The sequence below is a fragment of the Physcomitrium patens genome, chromosome 16 (genome assembly GCF_059467195.1).
Source record: "Physcomitrium patens ecotype Gransden chromosome 16, ASM5946719v1, whole genome shotgun sequence".
NCBI classification, from domain to species: Eukaryota; Viridiplantae; Streptophyta; class Bryopsida; order Funariales; family Funariaceae; genus Physcomitrium; species Physcomitrium patens.
In genome coordinates this window covers 869,770-892,390 of record NC_143425.1, presented here as the reverse complement: position 1 = coordinate 892,390, position 22,621 = coordinate 869,770, and the positions used below count along the sequence as shown (strand labels likewise).

The 22,621-nt window shown below is 34.4% G+C and overlaps 1 protein-coding gene across 3 annotated transcripts; it reads left to right on the top strand.

Annotated features, from left to right (window-relative positions):
• The first annotated feature begins 10,744 nt into the window (after positions 1-10,744).
• On the top strand, positions 10,745-15,055 carry LOC112293649 (uncharacterized). Of its 3 annotated transcripts, none has more exons than XM_090256648.1 (4): positions 10,745-10,936; positions 11,147-11,242; positions 11,377-11,448; positions 11,837-15,055. In XM_090256648.1, the coding sequence occupies exon 4, from the start codon at positions 11,887-11,889 to the stop codon at positions 14,791-14,793; it is 2,907 nt and encodes a 968-aa protein (XP_090112774.1). In that variant the 5' UTR covers positions 10,745-10,936; positions 11,147-11,242; positions 11,377-11,448; positions 11,837-11,886; the 3' UTR covers positions 14,794-15,055. The 3 variants fall into 3 exon arrangements, with proteins under 3 accessions (XP_090112774.1, XP_024399096.1, XP_073395962.1); XM_024543328.3 differs by having other exon boundaries at positions 10,793-10,987; XM_073539861.2 differs by having other exon boundaries at positions 10,793-11,242.
• The last annotated feature ends 7,566 nt before the right edge of the window (positions 15,056-22,621 follow it).

The following is a 22,621-nucleotide window of genomic DNA, read 5'->3' as shown; positions in this document are numbered from 1 at the left end:
CTCCCTGTCTCTTCTTTTTATTGAATCTGAACGTAGTGTTTACTTCTAATGTTGGTCTTAACCTATCTCTTCTCCTTTTGGATTTCGTCGTCTCTATGATTTGCTTGTGTATGGCTAAAACATTCTTGGATATTATTTTATTTTATAAATAACTAAATATAGATATTAATATAAATAGATAGGTTTATTTTATATATTACTTCTTACTGTTAAATAAACCATTTCATATTCAAAAAATCTTCAAAAACAACACAAACTGCAGCGTCAAATACTTTTAAAATATTTAATTTTAGATCAAATTTTGTAGTAGAGTTTTTTTTATGCATAATCAAAAATTAAAAATTTGTTATTTTATTATTTTGAAAATAATCATTCTAAACTCTTATTTTGATAAAGTTCTGATAGAACTACACCTAATGTAAAATTTGATGGAAATGTTTCTACGATAAACAAATGGATTGAAAAAAATCTAGATGACATAAAATAGAAGTAGAAGTGAAAACCATTTTTAAACCACAAAATGCTGCTTTTGCATCTTGACTTTATTCTAATTTCTTTTTTTCACATTAATTTGGAAGTAGAGAAACAACTTGTAGCAACAACTTGAGATAACATTTATTAAATGTTGAATATTTTTTAAAAAAATTCAAAATCCGAAGCACATGAGGTTATTCCAAAAATATTTATTTGTATTGTATAATTAAAGTCTTTTAGTTATTTTTGACTTTGATATACATAAGAATGTGTAATCTTTATCTAAAATTTTGAAAAGATATACTAAGTTATATTAAGATATATTTTAAAAATATATGTATGTTACCTACATAAAGATCATATATATATATATATATATATATATATATATTGGTAAAACACATGTATTATTATGTATAAAAATTACTAAGATATACTAAGATTCAAATTGTATCTAGTTTTTTCTATTTTTTTTCTCTTTATATGTATGTATGTATGTATATATATATATATATATATATTAATAATTGATAGAAGCTAATACAATGCAAGAGTACTAATATGAGCTAAACTTGGTATTTTTAATATATATATATATATATACATGTGTGAAATACTATGTATGTCTATATTTAATTTATTAGTTTAAGAATGAACATATCTTTAATCACATCCAAAAATGTAAAAAATAATCATATAACTATATATATGCATATAATTACTTGTTATTAATAATGAGATAAAAGACCTTATTATAGATTAAGGGATGTCTTAATGTTTTTTTAAATGATGTCAGCAACATACAAGAAACAACGCAGGAAAAAAAAAGAATTTGACTTGTATCTAGAAGCAATATCACTTGAAGGATTTTGGCACATTGGGTTACGACTCTTATTATAATGTGTGAGAGTATGCTTTTCAAACCAAGCATCTAATCAGCATGTTACTTTGTTAATGAAGAGAGCATTGATATACTGGACACCATTGAGGAAAATTTCATATATATTGACATATGAACATCATTCAAGGTCATAGAACCAGTCGAGCGATTAAACATGAATGTCAGTTATGTAGTGAAGAGAATAGAAATGAGAGCACATATATAGCACATTGAATGCCTTTTTTGTGAGGAAAATTCCACATTGCAATCTGATCTACACCAAGGTTACCACAATTTCGTGATAGACCTTAAACCCAAGATTGTGGAGTAAACATTTTTCGTTCAGTAGCCCTTACGCGGAGATAATCAAAGTTCCACTTTTGTTCTGGAAGAGCCATTCTTGTGGTATTCCTTGAATTTGTAGACTTGCCGAACTCTGAGTCATGTGATGCACAACGAGGAAATTGAGAATGGCTGGAAATAGATTCAAGTAAATCTCTGCTACTACAGCCGTTTGCAATAACTTACACAAGCGTACGAGGAACCAAACCTTAAACACATGCCTGCTCCTGAATCAGCCCAAGCCACTCAAACTAGAAAGCCGTAGCAATCGCCGTCACGTCGAATAAATCATGTAGTCACACTTCTAGTGCTCGAACCTAGGATGTTAATTGTTCACATCGTCCTCACAAAGGGCACCCAGGGTTGCGCAACCACCTCTTGCGTCCTTGAGTCGCCAATCCTGGAGAATTTGGTTTTAACGTTGCGTGCTAGGAGCTGACAAAATCTAGATATGTCGTTGCCAACAATTCATGTAGCTGATATTTAGCCCGCTAGTTCAGGAGGGATTTGTTCCATCAACAACTAATGTTCAACATTTCAAAAGAAACAGGTGTTATCAACCGATGCTACTATACAGCAGGGTTAAGTTCGCGTTCGATGTCTTCTAGTGACCGTCCCTTGGTTTCAATCACATTGCTGCTCACGTAGGCAACTTCTGCTGCGCACATTGCAGAAACAAAGAGATATCTGGTACTCACGCCGAATTTCTGTACGACGTTCAAGAAAAATAGTCCAATCATGAAATTGCATATCTGTGTTAGACAGCCACTGCGTAAGAATCAGTCGAGCACATTAGAGCTTTAATGAGTCCGAAACGTATAAATAAAAGTGATGTACACCGAAATTGGATCCATACAAATAAAGTAGATGTGCATTTAAAACAAGACACAATAAGATATAAACCATTTAACTTACCCAGTGCACACCAAGAGACAATGCAACAGCTTTGGCACGGATGCGAGCACCGAAGATTTCAGGCAGCAGAGGTCCAGGTACTGGTCCAGCACCAAGGGAAAAGGCCAAAATAAATCTGAAAGTACAAACATTACGTGTCATTACAATGAGGGCAGCCATTATAACTCATAATCAACATTGAAAAAGCGATTATCATTTCTTCTTTGTTTATGTTTTCTTTTTGAGTTACATAAGAATAAATTTTCTTTTAGTGTTCTATGCACATTTATGTTCTTAATAATTTGATAAATCTGTTGATTTGATATAAATATTCAATTTAAGAAACAAATAGCTTATCCTACTTTGCATAAAATATTGCTATATTCTATAGATTGTGGACTATCCATTTTCAAACTAATATATTTATTTATTTAATAATTTATTTTTAAAAAGGGAAGAAAAAATATCAATATTCTTTGCAAAAACATTCATTTGATGAGACAGGTATTTTATTACCGTCTTCTAATTTATTTGTGAAATTTTTAGTATTAAATATTTTAAAGTCACAATCAACTTATATAGAAAAAAAGTATAGATACTATAGTTGGAAGAAGTGAGCATAGCTTTTGTCATGACTTACATTTAATCCAATCAATGTCAATTATCATGCATAAATATAAGAAACATGGATTTTTGATAGCCAAATAATTACACAATAATCAAATTTCAAAAAAATCATACCACATTGAGCTTGAGTGTAAAAAGAAATGAGCAAGAAAATAAATTATTCCTTAATTTAAAATTAAAAGGATATTCTGAGTAGTAATGTAAAATTGCAGAATAAAGCAGGTTGATGGGTTTTTCCTATTATTGTCAAACTAAACTTCGATTAATCCAAAAGAAAAATGTAAAGAATCAAATTATAATTTTAGACAAGTTACACACTATAAAGTTAGACTTCTGTACTATATATGCTTATTGTATTGTCTGCAAAATTCCTTAATTTTGTCGACAATGCACAATTTCGTGTTCTTATCTTAGAAAAATACTTTTTAGTCTTTACAAGAAATCAAGTATAGTATATGTAACATAAAAATAAAAAAATAAAATATAAAAAAATGTAACAAAATTAATGGTGTTCTCAAAAGACAGACCCACGAAAACATAAATTAAAATTACAATACGAGTCAATGAAAGACATGAAAAGTAAAATAAAATTATTGCTAATAATATCAATACGTAATATATTTAATGAAATTCCTTTCGCAGCACAAATCATAAATGAAAAATTGTATGCAAATTCCATTGTAAGTGATATAAAGGCATAATAATTGGCAATGTTAAATTTTTATGAGAAAAATGTACTTGTGTACATTGATTTAGTGTTTCAAATATTCAAAATTGAAGGCATGTTTAGTTAAAAGAAAACACATTTAGTTTGTTATTAGCAAATAACAACACTTTGATATTACTTGCTATAATAAATAATCGTAATTTTTAATTAGTAGATAGAAATAATGTTTGACTGAGGACATTGGTAATTTGACTTACCAGAATAACAGTTAGTTATTGAAATTTAAAAATAAATTATATTCATGCACCGTGGTAAATCAGAAATATATAGTGGGCATTTAACAATTTCTAAAACCCAGTACCACTCTGAAGTGAAGTTTATATTGATGAGGTTTTATTGAATTGCCATAGATAAATCATAAGATTCATTGAGTGTATTTCACATTTTTAATAATTGAATATTTGAGAGTACTAAATAAAATCTTGGAAAGTAAAATAAAATAAAATATGTTTTAGTACATATGTGATTTTCTCGATTTTTGGACAATGTTGCTGATGAATTCTCATGTATTTTATGAGTCACTAATAATGATAATGTTTATATGGTATATTCTATTGTCCAACTATCAATGAATGACACATGTAAATGAGCATTCTTATTTTTCTACCACAAACTTATGAGCAAAGTTGAAGTCACTACAGTAAGTAATTAGGTTAATAGGGGTGGTGGACAATGAGGTGATAAAACTTTGGTAATAAAAATATGAGGTGATAAAAGTATGGTAAGTTCATAATCTACATTAATTTTAATTTGAAATTTAATAAATGAGTGAAGTCAAATAGTTACTGTTGACAATAACATTGAAAAATTAATTGTTCATTAAATAGATCATGATTAGTGGAATCAAAGTTCAAAATGGGCACTAGCTTTTTACAAATTCGCTATTAATAAAATTTAGGATACATGATCATTCATATATTTTGTAGCTAATTTAAGAAAATTCCTCTTTAACTAGATAAAACAAAAATAAACAGGAAAACTTATCTATTTTTATTCTTAAAAATATGAAAATAAGTTATTAGTATTACAGTTCAAAACTCTTATCTTTAATATTTGAACTGATTAATAAATTTTAATAATTATTAAATTTAATAGTATATACATTTTTTCTATTTGGTAAAAGTTGACAAAACTCGTAGTTGAATTGTATTTTAAAATATATGTATCAACTTTCATTTTTTATTTTTTTTAATTTCTAAGTTATTCAAATAAATTCATAATTTATTTTAACTTGTAACAAAATCATAAAAAGAATTGTGTCTATGGTGATACAAAAAGTAAATTATTAAATATAAAAATATAAATATAAACAAATATCTACAAGTATTTATTTAATTGTAATTATTTTTTTATTAATATCATTATTTCATATATTTAAAAATAGGCGATTAAAATTTTAATGCTATAATCTAAACTAAAACCATTTGTAGCAGTCTTGACCACACAAAGACATAAAAATTATAACCAAAAATGCATTTACAACAAAATACTCAATCATCCTTAGCTCTCACTCCTTTGCAATCAAAACACAAAAATGGCAATTCTATTTTATCAATTCATACAGCATACAATTCTAAAATCATTGTGTATCTTAATCAACAGTAATACATTAATTGGTGATTACTTTTTATATGAGAAAGCAAGTAACTCTCACAAACAAAAAATAAGTTTGACATGTATTTGATTTCTTCTACATGTTGACTGTGTGTTTGAGAATATTAGGAAGCTGCATACAATCTAACCAACTCAGTAATCAATCTATATATTAAGATTGCTCAAGAAGTTAAGTGGTGGCTCTTCTTCACCGCATGCACCCTTCTTTGTTATCATAAAGAACGTTCATGTTTTGTGGAGTTCACAATCTGTTTTACAGTTCATCACTGCATGTTACAGTTGATCAAGAAGTTCTATACGGCATTTTTTATGGCGTTTCACACTGATTTTTTCCTCCTCGGACTTATGCACTTCATATTGTAATCATATTATAATCATATAGGCATTGGGAAGGCAAACACATCAGGAGAGGCTTAGAATGTATTTAAGTTTTGTGTTTTGGATAAGAACAATGTGTTTTGTGTATATCTTGATAATTTCCAAACTGCATCTAGCTTGTGCAAGTACAGTACATCGGAGAAGGCTCAGCAAGTTGTTTAAATTTATACTATATATAAATTTTTACGATCTTATGAACATCATAGAAGTTCTTTTCTTCAAACATTAGTGTTTTGTTAAATTTATGAATTACAAATTATTATTGTGCTTTGCATTCAGAATTTCAAAAGGATTTTATCGTAGATTAGCTTGAAATGCTTTTGGAAGGTTGTAATTGTGGACTAAAGTTTCTTTGTTATTCCACCAAGGGCTTACAGTAAGGAAGAAGCAATAGCGTGGGCTTACGATCATACTGCTTGAAAATATTGGGGATCAAGAACTATAATCAACTTTAAGTTGTACACATATTTCTTTGAGGAGGCTGGAGTTCTAATTCTATCCAACAAACCAACAAATATTTTATGATATTAATGCTTGGATTTGTGATGGACTAAAAAAGCGTTGTATTAAGTGTGAGATTTTATAATATCTTCAGAATTCATTCTAAGAATATTATCATATGATGTGGTGAAAATATTGCTAAAATATTTTGGTGAAATATATTGCAGAGATATTGCTGAAATATTGTGGTGAATAGCAAAAAACTTAGGCCTGGTTTTTGTAAGCACATTGTATATAGAATGTGCTTACAAAAATATATAGATTATGTTAACATAATCTATTTGTATACTATTGAATTGTATGTGTGTTTGTGAAACTCGATTGTTTGTAGGATTTTGTTTTAGATGTTGCATGAATGCAGAATGTAAATTTTGTTTTGTAATGCTTTTGATGCTGATGTTGCATTGAATCAGTTTTTTTTTTTTTTATTATATAATACTTTGTTTTTGTATTTTTGTTAACTTTTTGAATTTGTGTGTTTGTTTGTTTGTTTTTTTCTTTATTTTTTTCTTTTTTTGATTTGATATTTAGATTTCATTTGGCATAAGATAAGAAGGATGTGGACATTAAAAAAAATATAGATTTGCTATTAAAAGTCCATATTTTATAAATCCTACAATGAGAGAAAGATATTATTTGAGGTTTTTGTCAATTCACATTAAAGATCCACACTTATTTGAATACTTAAAGACTATTCATGGAATTTTCCATTTAACATTTAAAAGTGCATGTACAACTTAAGATTACTTAAAAATAATAGAGAGTGGCAACAATGTTTGGAAGAGATATCAAGAATATAAATTGGATCTTAATTGAAGGCATTATTTGCTATTTTGCTATTACAAAAAAATCTGCTAAATCCATTAAACTTGTTAGAAAGATTTTAAAAAAATATCTTACATGATTTCAATTCGTGTTTGTAAAGAGAACATAGAATTAGTAATCTAATAGAGAAACAAATTAAGAATTTTAGGCTTTTCTTGCTGGATAAGATTTTGTAAGACTCCGATAGAATGTTTGCTCAATTTTCTCTAATACCATTATTAAGAAACAATTGGAATGTAATAATTAATGGAAATTAATTTGTTGCTAAAGAAAGAACATAAGACATTCATCAATTAAAAGAAAATTTGAAGTAGTATGTTCCACAATTAAAACTTGAACAACGAAAGGCATATGATGATATTAAAGCTTTTATATTGAGAGAATATAAATGTATGTTTTTTCTAAACAAATCTATAGGAACTGGTAAGATATTTGTCTACAATATTTTGACAACTAATGTTTGATTGATGCAAAAGATTGTCATATGTGTTGCATCATCAAAAATTGTAGCATTGCTACTTGAGAGAAGAACTGTCCATTCTACATTCAAGATTCTACTAAATTGTAACAAAGATTTTTTTTGTTCAATTACTAAGAATTCTAACCATGCTAAGTTTATTTGCTAAATTTCACTTACTATTTGGAATGAATTTTCAATACAATATCCTTATTGTCTTGAGGCAATTGATTATTCTTTTGAAGACATTTGGAATATTGATCGCCTATTTAAAAGAACTTCAATAGTTTTTGATAAAGATTTTTGCCAAATATTGCTAGTGATTGTAAAAAGAACTCAAGAAAAAATTATAGCATCATCTTTTTGATGTTCAACACTTTGGCCTCAAATAAAAATCCATACATTAAAAGAAAACATGGGATTGAATTTAGGACTACTTCAAACAAATATTGAGTTTGTTAATTTATTTTTTTAGGTATAGAGTGCACACACATATTATAAATATAGATGGTAGTGTATTTGAATTTTTTATGGTTGCATTATTATTGACTAATATTTCTATTTTCTACTTATTAGATTGAAAACAATACAAACTTTATTGCTTGATAATGTAGTTATGCTTCTTGATGACATGATTGTTAATCAACAATTAATGTCTTTAGTGGATGTTATTTATCCAAGGTTGGCAAAAGATGGTGTAGCAAATGATGCCTAAAATAGATAATGAACTAAAATAACTACTTTTTTTTTGTATATTATCCATGACAACAATATGGGTTTACTTATTCTACTTCATACCTAAAAGCTCCATTGTGTATTATATTTCTTTCTATTTGTATTGTATTTGAATCCATGAGACCCGTTTATCTATTACAAAAGGCAATGAGACATGTGGTGGTGCAAAGTAGCAATTTTATTAAGGACTCTTATTCAATCGTAAGCCTACATGTCATCAACACTAACGAGGACCCCATCTCTACTCTCCTTAGCAAGCACCTCCCTTTATTTTCCTCTTTGCACATTGATACTCTGCTAAAGGGCAGTGACATCAAACAGAAACGTCTTCAATCTACAGCTTTTAGATAACGCATTGTAAGCATTTAAATAAGATGATACTTTTTCCTTCAGTATCTCCACCACGCATTTTATGCCACATGACACACAAAAAGTATTGGAAGTGATGCTCTGAGAGACTAATAAGGAGCTGACGAGTCTGAAGCGCGAAGTATATTACTTTTTGTACATTTTTAGATTAGCAAACGGACGTTAGAATTACACACAGTGGCTGCTCGTGCCGAAAGAACACCAAGCCTGGGAACGTGGCTCAGGATTCCCTCTCGCTAAGGGTCCACGACCAGTGTGTGGTCGCTACTGTAGGGGTTGCGCAGTGTGAACAAGCCGTCGGAGTGTGCTCCAGGGCGAAATCCAGAGACTTTGCAATATCCACCATCCATTGCAAAGGACGTAGTCGTGCATTGCTTTTTTCTTCTTCTCATTATTATTTTTGTTATTGTTGTTTATCATCACCTCCACGGAACTAGGACGGCCATTCTTCTGCATCCTCCTCCTCTTCCTCATTGTGTGTGTGCCAGCTGAGATCGAGGCAAGCACACGGGTGGGTAAGTGGGTGGGTGGGGCCGTGTGGGGCCGATTGGAATCGCGGCGCAACGGTGCCTGGTCTGACAACCCAACTGGACTTGGGCGACTAAGTCGCGGCGACAGGTGGGACTGGGCTGGTGGCTTCGAACGAAGGCAACTCTGTTACCGTCTTCTCGCCTTTTGTCTTTGTGTTGCTGCTCGATTAACAAGGCGATAATTGTGCTCTCCATTCTGTGGTGAATCCAACAAGCCCTGTTGGCTATTTTTGAGAGCATTTCGAGTTGGATGGTGAATTTGATTGTGATTCACCTCTTTTTCTGGTGAGATTGGGTGTTCAGGCTTCGCACTCATGCATTGGTTTAAGAAAGTGATCCATAGCTTTTCAGCCCTTTGCTACCTGGAGTCTCACTCCTCTGATTGCCATTTTTCCTGCCTAATCAAACAAGATTATATGTCAATCTAGAAGAAACTCTTTTCATTATTTCTCCAATAAGTCCAAATTTTTAGTTAAACTCTTTTATTAATTTCATGCAACTGTTATTCACCCAATCTGAAAATTTTGCGAGTTCACAACTTCATTTATAAAATGATTAAAGGAAGAAAGAGGTGGTTCGTGTTTTTTTAATCTTTCTTGTGTTGGATTTGGGTGTGTAGTATGGTTCCAATCACATACACATTTTATGTACAGTTTGCATACTATTTGCAAAGGCAGTTGAAGAATACATAGACAATATTAAACATGTGTATATTTGTGCTGTTGACTTTTGGTAATCAATCACTACATTTTTTAACAAGTTTCCAGAATAGTGACAACTTATGTTTTTTTTGAAGGTACGATGAGCTAAAACAATCGTCAAGTGTGGACTATCTTTCATGTGAAAACAGAGAGAAAAAGGGGATAAAGTTGGTCAGGCTCCCAAAATGCCTTCCAACTCAACGCTGAGAAACCCATAAAAATATGGATTTCAACTCCGCAGTTCAAGAAAAGTGTGTTTATTTTTATTTTTATACATATTTTTTTTTTCAGAACGATATCAAAGTTCGAAATCAGGTGGGTTGAATGTGGGGACCATTTTACCGGAATAGGAACGATGTCAACAGAGCCGTGACGTCAAGGTGGGGGAGAAAGACCATGAAAAGCTCGGGCGGAGAGAGTGTGAGCTGGCAGAAAATGAGTCCCAAGGGACGATGGATCGATGGATGGATCGATCAATTAAGCTCCGGGAATTCGGTGGCGGCGAGGAATGATTCTTGCGTGGCGCGATGACGCGTCGGAGGGGCCTGGAAGAACCGATCCGATCTTCGAGCTGGGTGCCAATAATGCACCCCCTCTTGGCGACAATTCGTTCATGCCGGATTGTGTGCTCTCGCTCCCCTTCTGCTTGCGAGTAGCAGCCTGCTCGGCTCTCATACCATCCCCCTCCTCCCTCGATCCCTCTCTCCCTGGATCTTATCACTCCAATTCCTGCTTCGGCACCGTCTCTTGGGTTACTATCAGTTTGATCCGAGAGCACACTCTCAGAACTCAACACAATTCCGATGCCAATGCGTGGAGTGTTCAGGGAATTGTGAGGTGCCCGGTCGGATTCCGACGGCAGCGAATACTCGAGGGTTTAGGGTGAGGAGGAGGAGGTGCCTGGGAAATTGGGCAGGATTGTCGGCGTGATATGTAGGACATTTCATGTGTGCTGAAGGAAGTAGTAGTAGTCGTTGTCGTTGTTTTGGTTTCTCTCCTCCTTGGCAATTTGGTCATCCTCCGAGCTTCGGGGGTTACATTCTACAGTGTTTCTTGCGTATCCTCCCCTCATCGATGGGATTGATTGCGCAGAGCAACGGTAACGGAGCCTAATCTTCGAACGTTAATCTCGGTGGAAATTGTCTCAGATTCTCCAGCTGCATCTGTTGTTGAAGAAATTGACAAAGGGTGAGCGTGCAAAGACAATCGCTTGTAGGGTTTTGGGTTTAAGCATCTTCTTGAGCTTGGTGCTGGTTGTCCTCTATCGCATAGGTGGGTGGTGTTCTAATGGAATCTTTCCGGAATGAGCGCGCACTGTGCAGATGCCTTGGTTGGGATGTTGAACGTTGGTTCGCACCCTCACAACGAGACGTTCAAAGAATAGTTCCGCGTTGGTAAGATAAGCAAGCGAGTTCTCATTTTCCTCGAAATCTGCTGATGTGTTGCTGCACGATGATAACGTCGAAGATGCTGAGGAATACCAGAGTATGATAGGAATCTATTTAGGAGCAACTTCAGTGATTTATGGATCTATCTCTTCATGCATTTTAAATAATTTGCTACAACTTAAAAATTTTGAAATTGCATTATGCAGCTTCTAGCTTTGTTCGAGGGTTTGAATGTTTGCTTCGGAGGAACCTATGCGTCTTAATCCATAAACTGAGAGCATCGAGGTGTGCATAAACCATTTGCCTGTCCAAATGGAATAGGTTGGGGTGTTGGTTTTCAAGTCTTTGCATGTAATGATGGAGGCTTACTGTATGGGGACGTCCACTCTTCCAGGAATGTAACAAGCCGGTGCCCATTTACATGGGTGGAGAGTCTAAACAACTATGTCTTCGAAAGGGGGTAAACTGCGGCAGTTCAAAGCCTCATTCAATGCATTTCAGTTCGATGCAACGAATCAAAACCAGCCTTCTTCCAAAACGTTGAGGCAGGAGTCTTTTGTTGTCAAGCCAGATGACACTGGGCTGGAAAACCTCGTGAAGGCTCTGCAGGAAGAGGCTGTCGTGATAAAGAACGAGCTTGTAGAATGGAAGAGCAAGGCAAATGCTGCAGCTCAGGAGGCAGCATCATCAAAAGAAGATTCAGAGAAACGGATCACTTTACTGAAGGCGGAGGTGGAAGGATGGCGAGACCGTGCAGCCATGTCAGCTGGGAAAGGAATAGTGGCCAGGAGGCAGTTGGAGGACTTCGCAAAACAAGTGAAGTCTTTAAACGCAGGGCTGCAAGAATCGAAAGAGGAAGCAGCAAGACTTCTTCAGGAGAATGAAGATTTGAAGGCAGAGGCGATTGAGTGGAGGCTGGAAGCAGATGCTTTGGCTAAAGAGGTTGTGAGCATGAAATCAGAGGCCAATGGCTCTGTTAAGGTGTTGGAAGCGGACCTTGACAAGTGGAAGCACATTTGCAGAAGTCGCAGTGATTCAATTAAAGTATTGGAAGCAGATCTGGAGAAGTGGAAGCATATTGCTGCAAGTCGCACTGATGGGGGTCGGCTGCACATGGAAGAACTTGAGGTATCTGAACGGGACCTGGTTGAATGGGACATGGTTGCAGGGACTGCCAATGGAGATGGAAAATCCTGTAAAATAGATCAAGGTGATAGGTCAGGGAAATCAGCAATGAAAGAAGAGGACGTGGATTCTTTCTCCTCAGTATCAGAGCGCACGTCAAATGGATGGAGAGATGGACCTTCCGAGCTCGAGCTTTCTTTACAAGCTGAAATAGAAGATTTGAAGAATCAAATTATCTATGCTGACAAGGAGCGTTCCGAGCTCGAAGCATCGTTACAAGCCAAGATACAGGAATTGAAAAATAAGGTTGCTTGTATGGAGAAGGAACATTCTGGACTGGAGATGTCCTTGAAAACTGAGATCGAAGAATTGAAGAAGAAGGCTTTGTCTGCTGAGAAGGAGCAAGAGCAGTTGAAGCAGCGGCATGACACCAGGGTGGAGGAATTGCAGTTGGAAGTGGAAGCATGGATGAATGCAGCTAGCTTGACTGAACATGAAAAACTTGAAAGACTTGAAGTTGAGAAGAAATTGAAAGACTCCCAAGTGAAGGCTAGAGAGGCCTTAGAAGATCTTGTTCATGAACGAAAGAGGAGTGCGGTGCGGGTGGCGGAGCTTCAGGCACAGGTGAAGGATTTGAAGGTCGTTGCAGCAGATTCTTCGGAGGAGTGTTCATCTCTCCGTGTCGCATTTGACGGTGTTGTGCAGGAGTTGCACTTAGACCTCGCTCAATGGAAACAGAAAGCTGAAACTTCTAGTGAGGAGGGGAAGTCGTTGAAAGCTGAGCTTGTCCAATTGAAACAGAAAGCAGAAACCTCTAATGAAGAGTTGAGATCGGCGAAGGCGGACCTTGAGAAGGTAGTTGTGGACCTGCAAAAGCAGTTGCTCCTCTGGGAAGAGAAGGCCAAAAATGCCTCGGAAGGAGTAGCCAAAAACCAAGAGTATACAGATTTGGTGAAGAATTTGGAGCATGAGCTTAGTCTCTGGAAACAGAGAGCAGACAGTTTTAGTGAGGAGGGAAAATCGGTGAAAGCAGAGCTTCAGAAGGTGGTTGAGGACTTGCAAAACCAAGTCCTCGTCTGGAAAGTGAAGGCTGAAAATGCCCTGGAAGGAGCAGCGAAAGACCAAGAGCGTGCAGATCTGGTTAAAAGTATGGAGTATGAAGTGAACCTCTGGAAGCAGAGAAATTTAGATGGCCATGCATTACTACTAGAACTCGAAGAAGAGCAATTGCAATTGATTGACTCACTGACGGATACCCAAAACGAGCTCCAACAATGGAAAGACGGAGCTGCAGCTGTAATAAGGACCATTCGGTCTGTGCAGAATGACGCAAGTGGCACCAGTGAAGAAGATCACGAAGTGGGCATCGACTGTCTCAGTGTTTTGCAGTCGGAACTTCACAAGTGGAGATCCAAAGCTCAGGAAGGGGAGCTTTTGCAATCGCAGCTGAAAAATATGCTTGCCCAGACGCAGAAGGAACTACAGGAATGGAAGCAGAAAGCCGCAGCTGTAACTCTGGCCACGGAATCTCTGAAGGAGGAACTAGACTGCGTCATTGAAGAAGGCAAGCTTGAAAGAGAGGAATTATGCAGCTCTATCAATGATTTCGAAGAGGCGCTATACGTGTGGCAAGAGAGGGCTCAGAAGTGCGAATCCCTCCAAACGCAGCTGAAAAATGCTGAGACAGCGTTAACTGAATGCAAAGAGCAATTGAAGACGTCGCAAAATGAGTTGAAAGAATGGAAAGAAAAGGCCGTGGGTATCACTTTGACCACCAAGTCTTTAATGGAGGAGTTAGATTTCAGAATTGAAGAAGGATTACAGGAAAAGCAGGAATTTTGCAACTCAATAAGCACTCTCAAAGAATCAGTCCTTGGTTGGAAGAAAAAGGCGTCCGAGAACGAGTCAATGATAATAGAGCTCAAAATTGCGTTATTGGAAACACAGTCAGCTCTTGAAGAGTGGAAAAACAGAGCTTCAAATGTTGCCATGGCTACAGAAGCATTGAAGGCAGAAGTGGATTGTACCCTTGAAAACTACAGATTGGAGAAAGAGGAGCTCTGCAACACAATTAATGAATTGGGAGCTGAGGTTTATGAATGGAAAACTAAAGCTCAAGACGGTGTGGTAGTACAACGACAATTGCAGAGGGCTCTGTCCGAATTGGAGAAAAAGAAGCGGCCTCTACTTCGAGCACACAGATCTAGTTCTATGTCTAGTCAATAGTCAAGATTTATTACTTTCAAAAACCATGCAAACTCGTTTGCCATACAACACTTTAATGTCTATTTAGTGCATCTTTCAACACCAGCCACTCCAAACACTGTCAGCCGCTCTTCAGTTGAGATCTGCCAATACTTCAATTTTAGCGGCGTTACGATTTAGAAAGATCTCCCATGAAGCACCGAAGGCTGCGTTGAGATTAACGATGATCTTGTGAACTGTAAATATTCTCTTCAGACAATGCTGATAAAATTATTTGCATGTAGATAGATCTGTAAAATTGCGATAGTCAGATTCAACACCACGGTAGCCAAATTTAATCTATTTTCCAAATCAGATGACAATTATTTCTGGCTTGATAATCTGAACTTCTTTAACTTGTAACTTGCTGAGCAAGTTCCAAAACAATGGTAAGGGTTGCATATGTTCTGAATAATCGCGGTCTTGATCATAACCACTGGGCTTGCCGCGAGCACTGCATATCTTTTGCTTCTCTGATGTATGTGCTTTCAGCAGGAGTTGTCCACATGAATGACCATATGGTATTCACCTAGGGGCTATCCTGGGAGATATTGATCGCAATCAGTTCTGCTGAAATCACTCGGTTTCGCTCTGGGCCAATACAGTTTCCTTGTGGGCGTGAAATGAACCTCTTCTTATCTTCGTTTTTGAGGTATAGTGAGTATGGGTATTACTTAAGACAAGTGCAGTACTCAAGCTTGATTATCATTTGCAAGGGAGTAACTCTGCATTTTGCAAGGACGGTATCCACTCTCGACTTGAAACATTCAAGGATTTAATACTATTCCTGATTGCATTACTCTTACGGTTGTTGGGTGGTGTAAGTCTTTGCAAATTCAAATATATGTCTGAATAACTCTTTAGTTTTCGTTGAGGTGTGTGCTCCGTTGTGCTGTGTTTTGTTTTTAGATTTGCAGGGATGGGCTGATAGCGGAAAATTTCTCAGAGCATAAGGCATGTGACCTCTGAAACAAGTAATTGTAAAGAATTTTCTTTGTAAAAATGGTTATCCATTAATAGAAAGAGCTTTAAAATAGGTCGTTGGGAAATTCTTGTATTTTCTGCGGAGGAACTAAACCAAAACACACACACACACACACATATGTATATATATATATATATGTGTGTGTGTGTGTGTGTGTGTTTTTTGTTTTTTGTTTTCTGGTTTTTTTTTGTTGAAGAAGTATGTCTGGAGCAGGGGCACAATGACATCTCTCGTAGGAAACGTAAGCCCATTTCTTTTTTATGTAATTCGCCTTGTACTGTTAAATACCTTAGAAACTTTTACAGAGACCTGGTTGTGATGACAGAAGTACTTGTTCCTCCTTTGGTTCCTGTTAAAGATGATTGCCAAAACATAGTCACATCTCCCTCTAAGAGCAAAAGCATCACCCTCTCACCATCCAAAAAACAATTCATGATTAAATAGAATAAAACCTAAAAAAAGGCAAGTGATATTCAGGTTGAAATGGCACGAAGCGGTTAGATCACAATTGTAAGAAATGTTTACATAAGACATTACGTGCAACAATTCTTGCGAAGCCAAGAAAGACTATACTGCCTCTCCAATTACAATTCAATGCTTGGGACAGTACTTTGGTACTGCGCACTTGAGTTCCTTCAATCCCTCTTTCCAGAATCAGTTCACTACATAAAAGCTTGTACACAGGAAGACAAGCACTGCTTCAAAGTAGTCCATCCATAACAACGGATGAAACCAATTGACGGAAACCTGCTCCTCCATATCCACCACCATTGCATACTTGCTCAATTGGTGTGTTGACTATGACGGGTTGCCATCCAAGAGTCTGCAAAACAGTGTGCCTCATAAATGACACGAAGTGAGAAAAGTGTTGTGCAGGTTGTTTGTGGATAATGGTAACAAAGTAAAATGTTTCTTGGGCGACTTCATCACAGCAGCCGGGAGAAGCCATTCAATCGAACACATCGCTTGGGATCCTACGCAAGGCTCATTAAGACCTTGGCATTGACAACGGAATATTTGATCTGCTAAGGCTTCCGTCAGGCCCGGCCAGACATAATGAGTTACTGCGCATATCTCAAAGCCAAGGACAATATCGATGTTGTGAGGTGAGTGAACAACACTTCTCACTGCGACTTTTACTCATATGATTGCCCACTGGAGTGGGTTATCCTTGCCAGTATGAAAAGTGAGACTCTGGGATCTGGACATACTGTGTTAAGCCTTTTGTACATAGTTTGCATGTGTTGGTACTTACGAAGCCGTGGGCGTGATCTCAATTATGAATGTAGTGCCTTAATTGGAAATGAATGTTGTTCTGTTGAGCATTTGGAAGGAAGAGTGTCCACATCAGCGGCGCTCTAATGATTCCATCACCAAGTTCGGACCCATTGTTTATCTGAAGCGACACACAAGTGAAGCCCGCATGACTGTCCTAAGGACAACAATAAAAAGCGACAAGAGCATTTATTAGAGATGTGTAGTGTCCTGTAGTGAGGAAGACAAGGGTCTGGCTCTAGACTTGAGAGTCCCACTTTTGAGAAGCGGAATTGGCCTGCTCAAGGATCAAGAGGCTCATGAATCAAGGAAGGCATACCTGGGACAACACTGGTCTTCATTACTTGTTGACAACATTCAGAGAAGGAAGGGGTGACGAACAAGGCACCACCCAATCCACTCACGCCAAACCACCACCAATTTCCCTCCCCTCATAAATAAAAATCGCATAGCACAAGGAGACCTTCGGAGTGCCGAAACGTGGCGACGTTCCCAAATGCACCGACCTCAACCAGGGAAGCAAGTTTCAGCTGTGCCAAGCGGAGGAATTTGGGAATTAGCTTGAATCTCCCTTTCTCTCTCGCCACTAGCAGCTAACAATCGGATCCCCTCCTTACTTGCAAAAAGGGGGAGCTTCGTCACCGATGTACACTCCAACAAGTTCAGTGGAAGAGTAAATTGCTGGAGCAGTGATCAGACAGCAGCTCTGACTGTGTCTCTAAGCGCAGCAGCAGAGTGCCAGTCACGCTCTTTCTTCCTCCATTCTGTCACCTCCTCTTTCATGGCTGGATTGGTGGTGAATGTATTACCCTGTTGTTGTTGTTGTTGTTGCACTACCACCATCACCACGACTGAAGGAGGAGCTTGGCGATGGGAAAAGGCCTGACTATTCCCCTCTACAATAATGAGTGAATGCCTTCCTCGTCCTCGTCCTCGTCCTCCTGCTGCTGCTGATGCCAAGTCAAATACTAGGAGCTCAGTAATGGAAACGAAGGAGCAGCTGGTCAACACAGCTCAGTCTCAGTCTCAGTCTCTGCTTCATTCACTCACTCCATCATGCCTTCCCCCTTTCCCTTTCCCTTCCCTCCTTCCTTCCTTCCTTCCTTACTTTCTATCTTCTTTCCAGTCTAAAGATTGCGTGACAGTTGCTGACATTCAGAAATGAGGGTATGTTTTATTATTCGGTAGAGTTTAGCATTTGTGCATTCAATCTCAGCCTCCAGTGTAGTACAATTCCAAGAAGATTTTGTACATGTCAGCCACCTCGACGTGTATGTATCTATCTCATATGCACAGTAAGGGATATTTGTGTTCAATTATTTGTGATTAGCTCAATCAATCCATTAGGTACAGTCATGCATTAGAATATAGACAGAAAATGTAATTCATTCAAGTTTCATTATTTCTTTTTGTGAATTTTGATAAAAACAAAATTTTAACTAGCAAATGCGCTGGATATAACCTGATGTGTTTTTATCAACCTTTAATCTTCATCTATAGATTTTCGACAGTGCAAACACTATTTTTCTTTATTGTAACTTTACTATAATTTTATTTTTACTCTTTTTTTCCATATCTAGCTTGGTTATTTTTTGATATATGATTTATTTGATGGGATTGGCATTAATGGTAGTTTTTGAATTTACTACAGTGGTATTATTTGTTTTATTCGTTGTTGTGGTACTTTTGCTTATGATTATTGCTTTATACTTTTGTCCAATGTCATGGTACTTGTAAATATTCTGAAGTAGATTTTGCCATATGTTTTCATGTATTTTACTACATATTCAGCATTAGATTCATGCCTATCATGACAAGAGGTGTCAATTAAAATTTAATCGATAATGAAATTGATTTATTTGAACTCCCTATAGAATACAAAAATCATATTTTTGAAATCTAATATGATATGCAGACTGTCTATATCTTGCTTTGAATGCATCCTTTTATTCATATCATTTCTTCGTAATGAAACTGTAAAATACTCAAAATATATCTTATTATTATTTTTGATTAATTTAATTGGTTGGAAAATATATTATATTTTTGCAGCATTTGAATATTACAAATTAATCTTGGAATAAATTGTAAATGAATTCAAATAGTAATTATGTCTTTATTTTATTTTTAAAAATTAAAATGGTAAGGCTACTAATCATATATTAAAATTAGTTTTATCATTCAAAAGAATGATTAAAAATGTCATAGTGTAGCATTTTGGTATTCTAGTTATATATATATATATATATATATAGATAGGTCCTATTTCTAATATATTATACTTGATATTTATACATTGGATTAAAAAAATTAATAGAATATATTGAACTAATTGTTAATGTAGAAAGCATAAGATTTTGAACTTTTTAATTTATTATGTAAAATATACAATCTAAGATAACTTAAAGTTAGATAATTGATAGTAAATAAATTTCCATGTATTATATATTGAAAGAATGTTTATATATTAATATTTTTTAAACCAAATTTGTAAAAAAGTAAAAATAAAAACAAAGAAATTCTAATTGTTTTTTCAAATAAGACTTGCCACAAATATTCATGTTGAATCAAAAAGATAAAGACCATAATTTTTTTATTAGAAATATTTAACAAGTTATAATAATTTTTTTAAGTAATAGAAATAAATATATAATATTCTAAGTAATTAATTTTATATTACAAAATAATTTATAAATAGTGAAGCATAACATATATTAATATAAATCTTATTATTATACAATTTCTACTTCTTTTAATAGATACAAAAGGTTATTTATATAAAAACTTAAAAAAATCCATAAATATTTGATAATATTATAAAAAAATATTTTAAATTATTTTATGATATTAAATAAAGATTCTTGAAGGTTTTTATTTGCCCATAAGTTGTGATGGTCAAAAAAATATCAATGGATGATAGTAATTAGCACAATGGCTAATTAACATGTTTGGAGTGTTAGGCATTGCTTTTAAACCAATATAGGATACTTTACAAAAACATAATAGCATTATATTAACACCAATCTCAATAGAACCAATGACTTGTTTATTCTACATAAAAAACAATCTACAATCATATATATAATTAGCACGATTGTGGAACTTGGTGAAATTAGTGGCTTTCAAGATCTCATCGCATGGACAACCAATCACTTGATTTGAAGAAAACAACCTCAAAGTCCTCCCAATGGCTTTTTATGTCCTTAATTTTTTTCTAAGCACAACATAATATCCTAGTTTTGATGCAATACCACTACTAGTTATCATACTTATTTTTATTATAAAATCTGATATTATTTTGAAACCGTGCTGATATGCAATAATTCTTAATGTCATAATTTTACTTTAAACATTTGTTAATGTCATCATAAAGCTAATATTTTACTTTTATTGTAAGCTTATATTTTATTGTCAAATACATGGTGTTTCTGCTTCTTGCATCAATTTGCTAGGTCATTTGTTGGCCAGATAATGATATCTTTGGTATTCACAAGGGCAACTAAACATGTATTGAGAGGAAAATTGGTCTTTGTACAATTTGGCTATGGTTGTGGTAATGGCACAGTGCAAACTGTGATTTTTGCCATTGTCTAAGTTTCTAGCGCATGTTTGTATACATCAAAGTTTTTTTTTCTTATAACTTGTTGCATATTGAATAATTAATATCACCTTCTATATCTTTGTATAAGTAGATATAATCTGAATTATTTTAGAAATATGCAAACACAACTTTATTAGCTTCTTCTTGATCATTGACTGTGCTCTCTTCATAAAAACAATTTCTTCTAAATCCTCCTTCAACTTCAATAATTATTTTTTGTGGTAGTCAACAAACATTGTCATGATATAAAAGGACTAATAGATAAAAGGGATAAATAATCTATTATATTATAGAAGATCTTACTTCAAATATTGTAGCAAATTATCTTAGAAAATAGACAATAGTCCAAAAGAAAGTGGAACTAAAGGTTTAAATGCTACCTTTTTGCAAAGTAAGCTTCTATTTACTTTATAAGGCCATAAATAAGGCAAATCAAGGTAGATTAGAAAAATAAAAAATATGAGAATATGTAAGAAGAAGTTAAGAGTTTATTTAAACAAAAATTAACTCAAAAGGACAAAATTTGATACTTGAAGAGGATTGATTATCAACTTGGATTGAAATCAGATCCTAAGACACAAAACTAAGTACCTATAGTAATTGAGGGGTTTTTTTGGCAAATTAGAAAGTACAATTTGAAAGCAAACTTGATAGGATTTTTTTGAACATTGAATTTGAAGGAATTAAGTGTGTAATGAATTTACAAGAGCTTTGCAAAGTCACAATTGTTTTAGATGACTTTAGAATTTGTGAAATAAAAAGGGTATTATATTTTGGAGAATTTCGTGAGTTTGGTAGTAGATCTATTATTCAAAATTTGATGACATATGAGAATACTTGTCTGAAGTGTATATTATAAGTTTGAGCTTGATCGAATAGTTGAATTGAAGGCTATTGAATTTCAAGTAGGTTGAAGTCTCAAAAATTAGACTTTCAAAGGCAGTTAAGATTTCTAAGTTCTTTAGTAATTTGCTAATTGGATTAGAGTAAAATTTTTGTTTGAGAGTAATAGACTTGATTTTCTATACATATGTTAAATTTGAAGACAATTGAATGTTTTGATAAGAAAATATGTGCATTGAAAATTCAACATTTAGATTGGAGTAAGAGGCCGGCCAACACCCAAGCAGATTTTAGGATTTTTCTTTCATTTGGTAAGAGCAATTATCTTCAAATTTAATATACTTATTACCAACTTAGTTATTAAAAGTTATGTATATTTTTAAGCAAGATCAATGATTCAATTGATAGATATTGAGGTTCTAAAGTGTACTAGGATTAGATTAAGTAAAATTAGAGTTTGGTTTAGGGTTTGATTTAAGGTTTAGGATTTGTCTAGGATTTGGTTTAGAATTTAGGATTTATTTAGAATTTAATATAAGATTTAGAATTTTTCTAAAGTTTGATTTAGGATTTGATTTAGGATTTAGGATTTGTCTAAGGTTTGGTTTAGGATTTGATTTAGGATTTAGAATTTAATCTAAGATTTGGTTTAGGATTTAGGATTTTTCTAGGATTTGATTTAGGATTTGAATTAGGATTTAAGATTTGTCTAAGATTTGATTTAGGATTTGATTTAGAATCTAAGGTTTGATCTAAGATTTAGTTTAGGATTTAGAGTTTATCAAGGATTAAATTTAGAATTTGATTTAGGATTTAAGATTTGATTTAGGATTTGGTTTAGGATTTAGGATTTATCTAGGATTTGATTTAGGATTTAGGATTTGTCTAAGGTTTGATTTAAGATTTGATTTAGGATTTATAATTTGTGTAAGATTTGTTTTAGGATTTGATTTAAGATCTAAAGTTTGATTTAAGATTTGGTTTAGGATTTAAGGTTTGTCTAAGATTCAATTTAAGATTTGATTTAGGATCAAGAGTTTGATTTAAGATTTGGTTTAGAACTTAGGATTTGATTTAGGATCAAAGGTTTGATCTAGGATTTGATT

Coding starts and splice junctions, on each gene's coding strand:
- LOC112293649 (XM_090256648.1), top strand. CDS start 11,887: ATGTCTTCGAAAGGGGGTAAACTGCGGCAGTTCAAAGCCTCATTCAAT.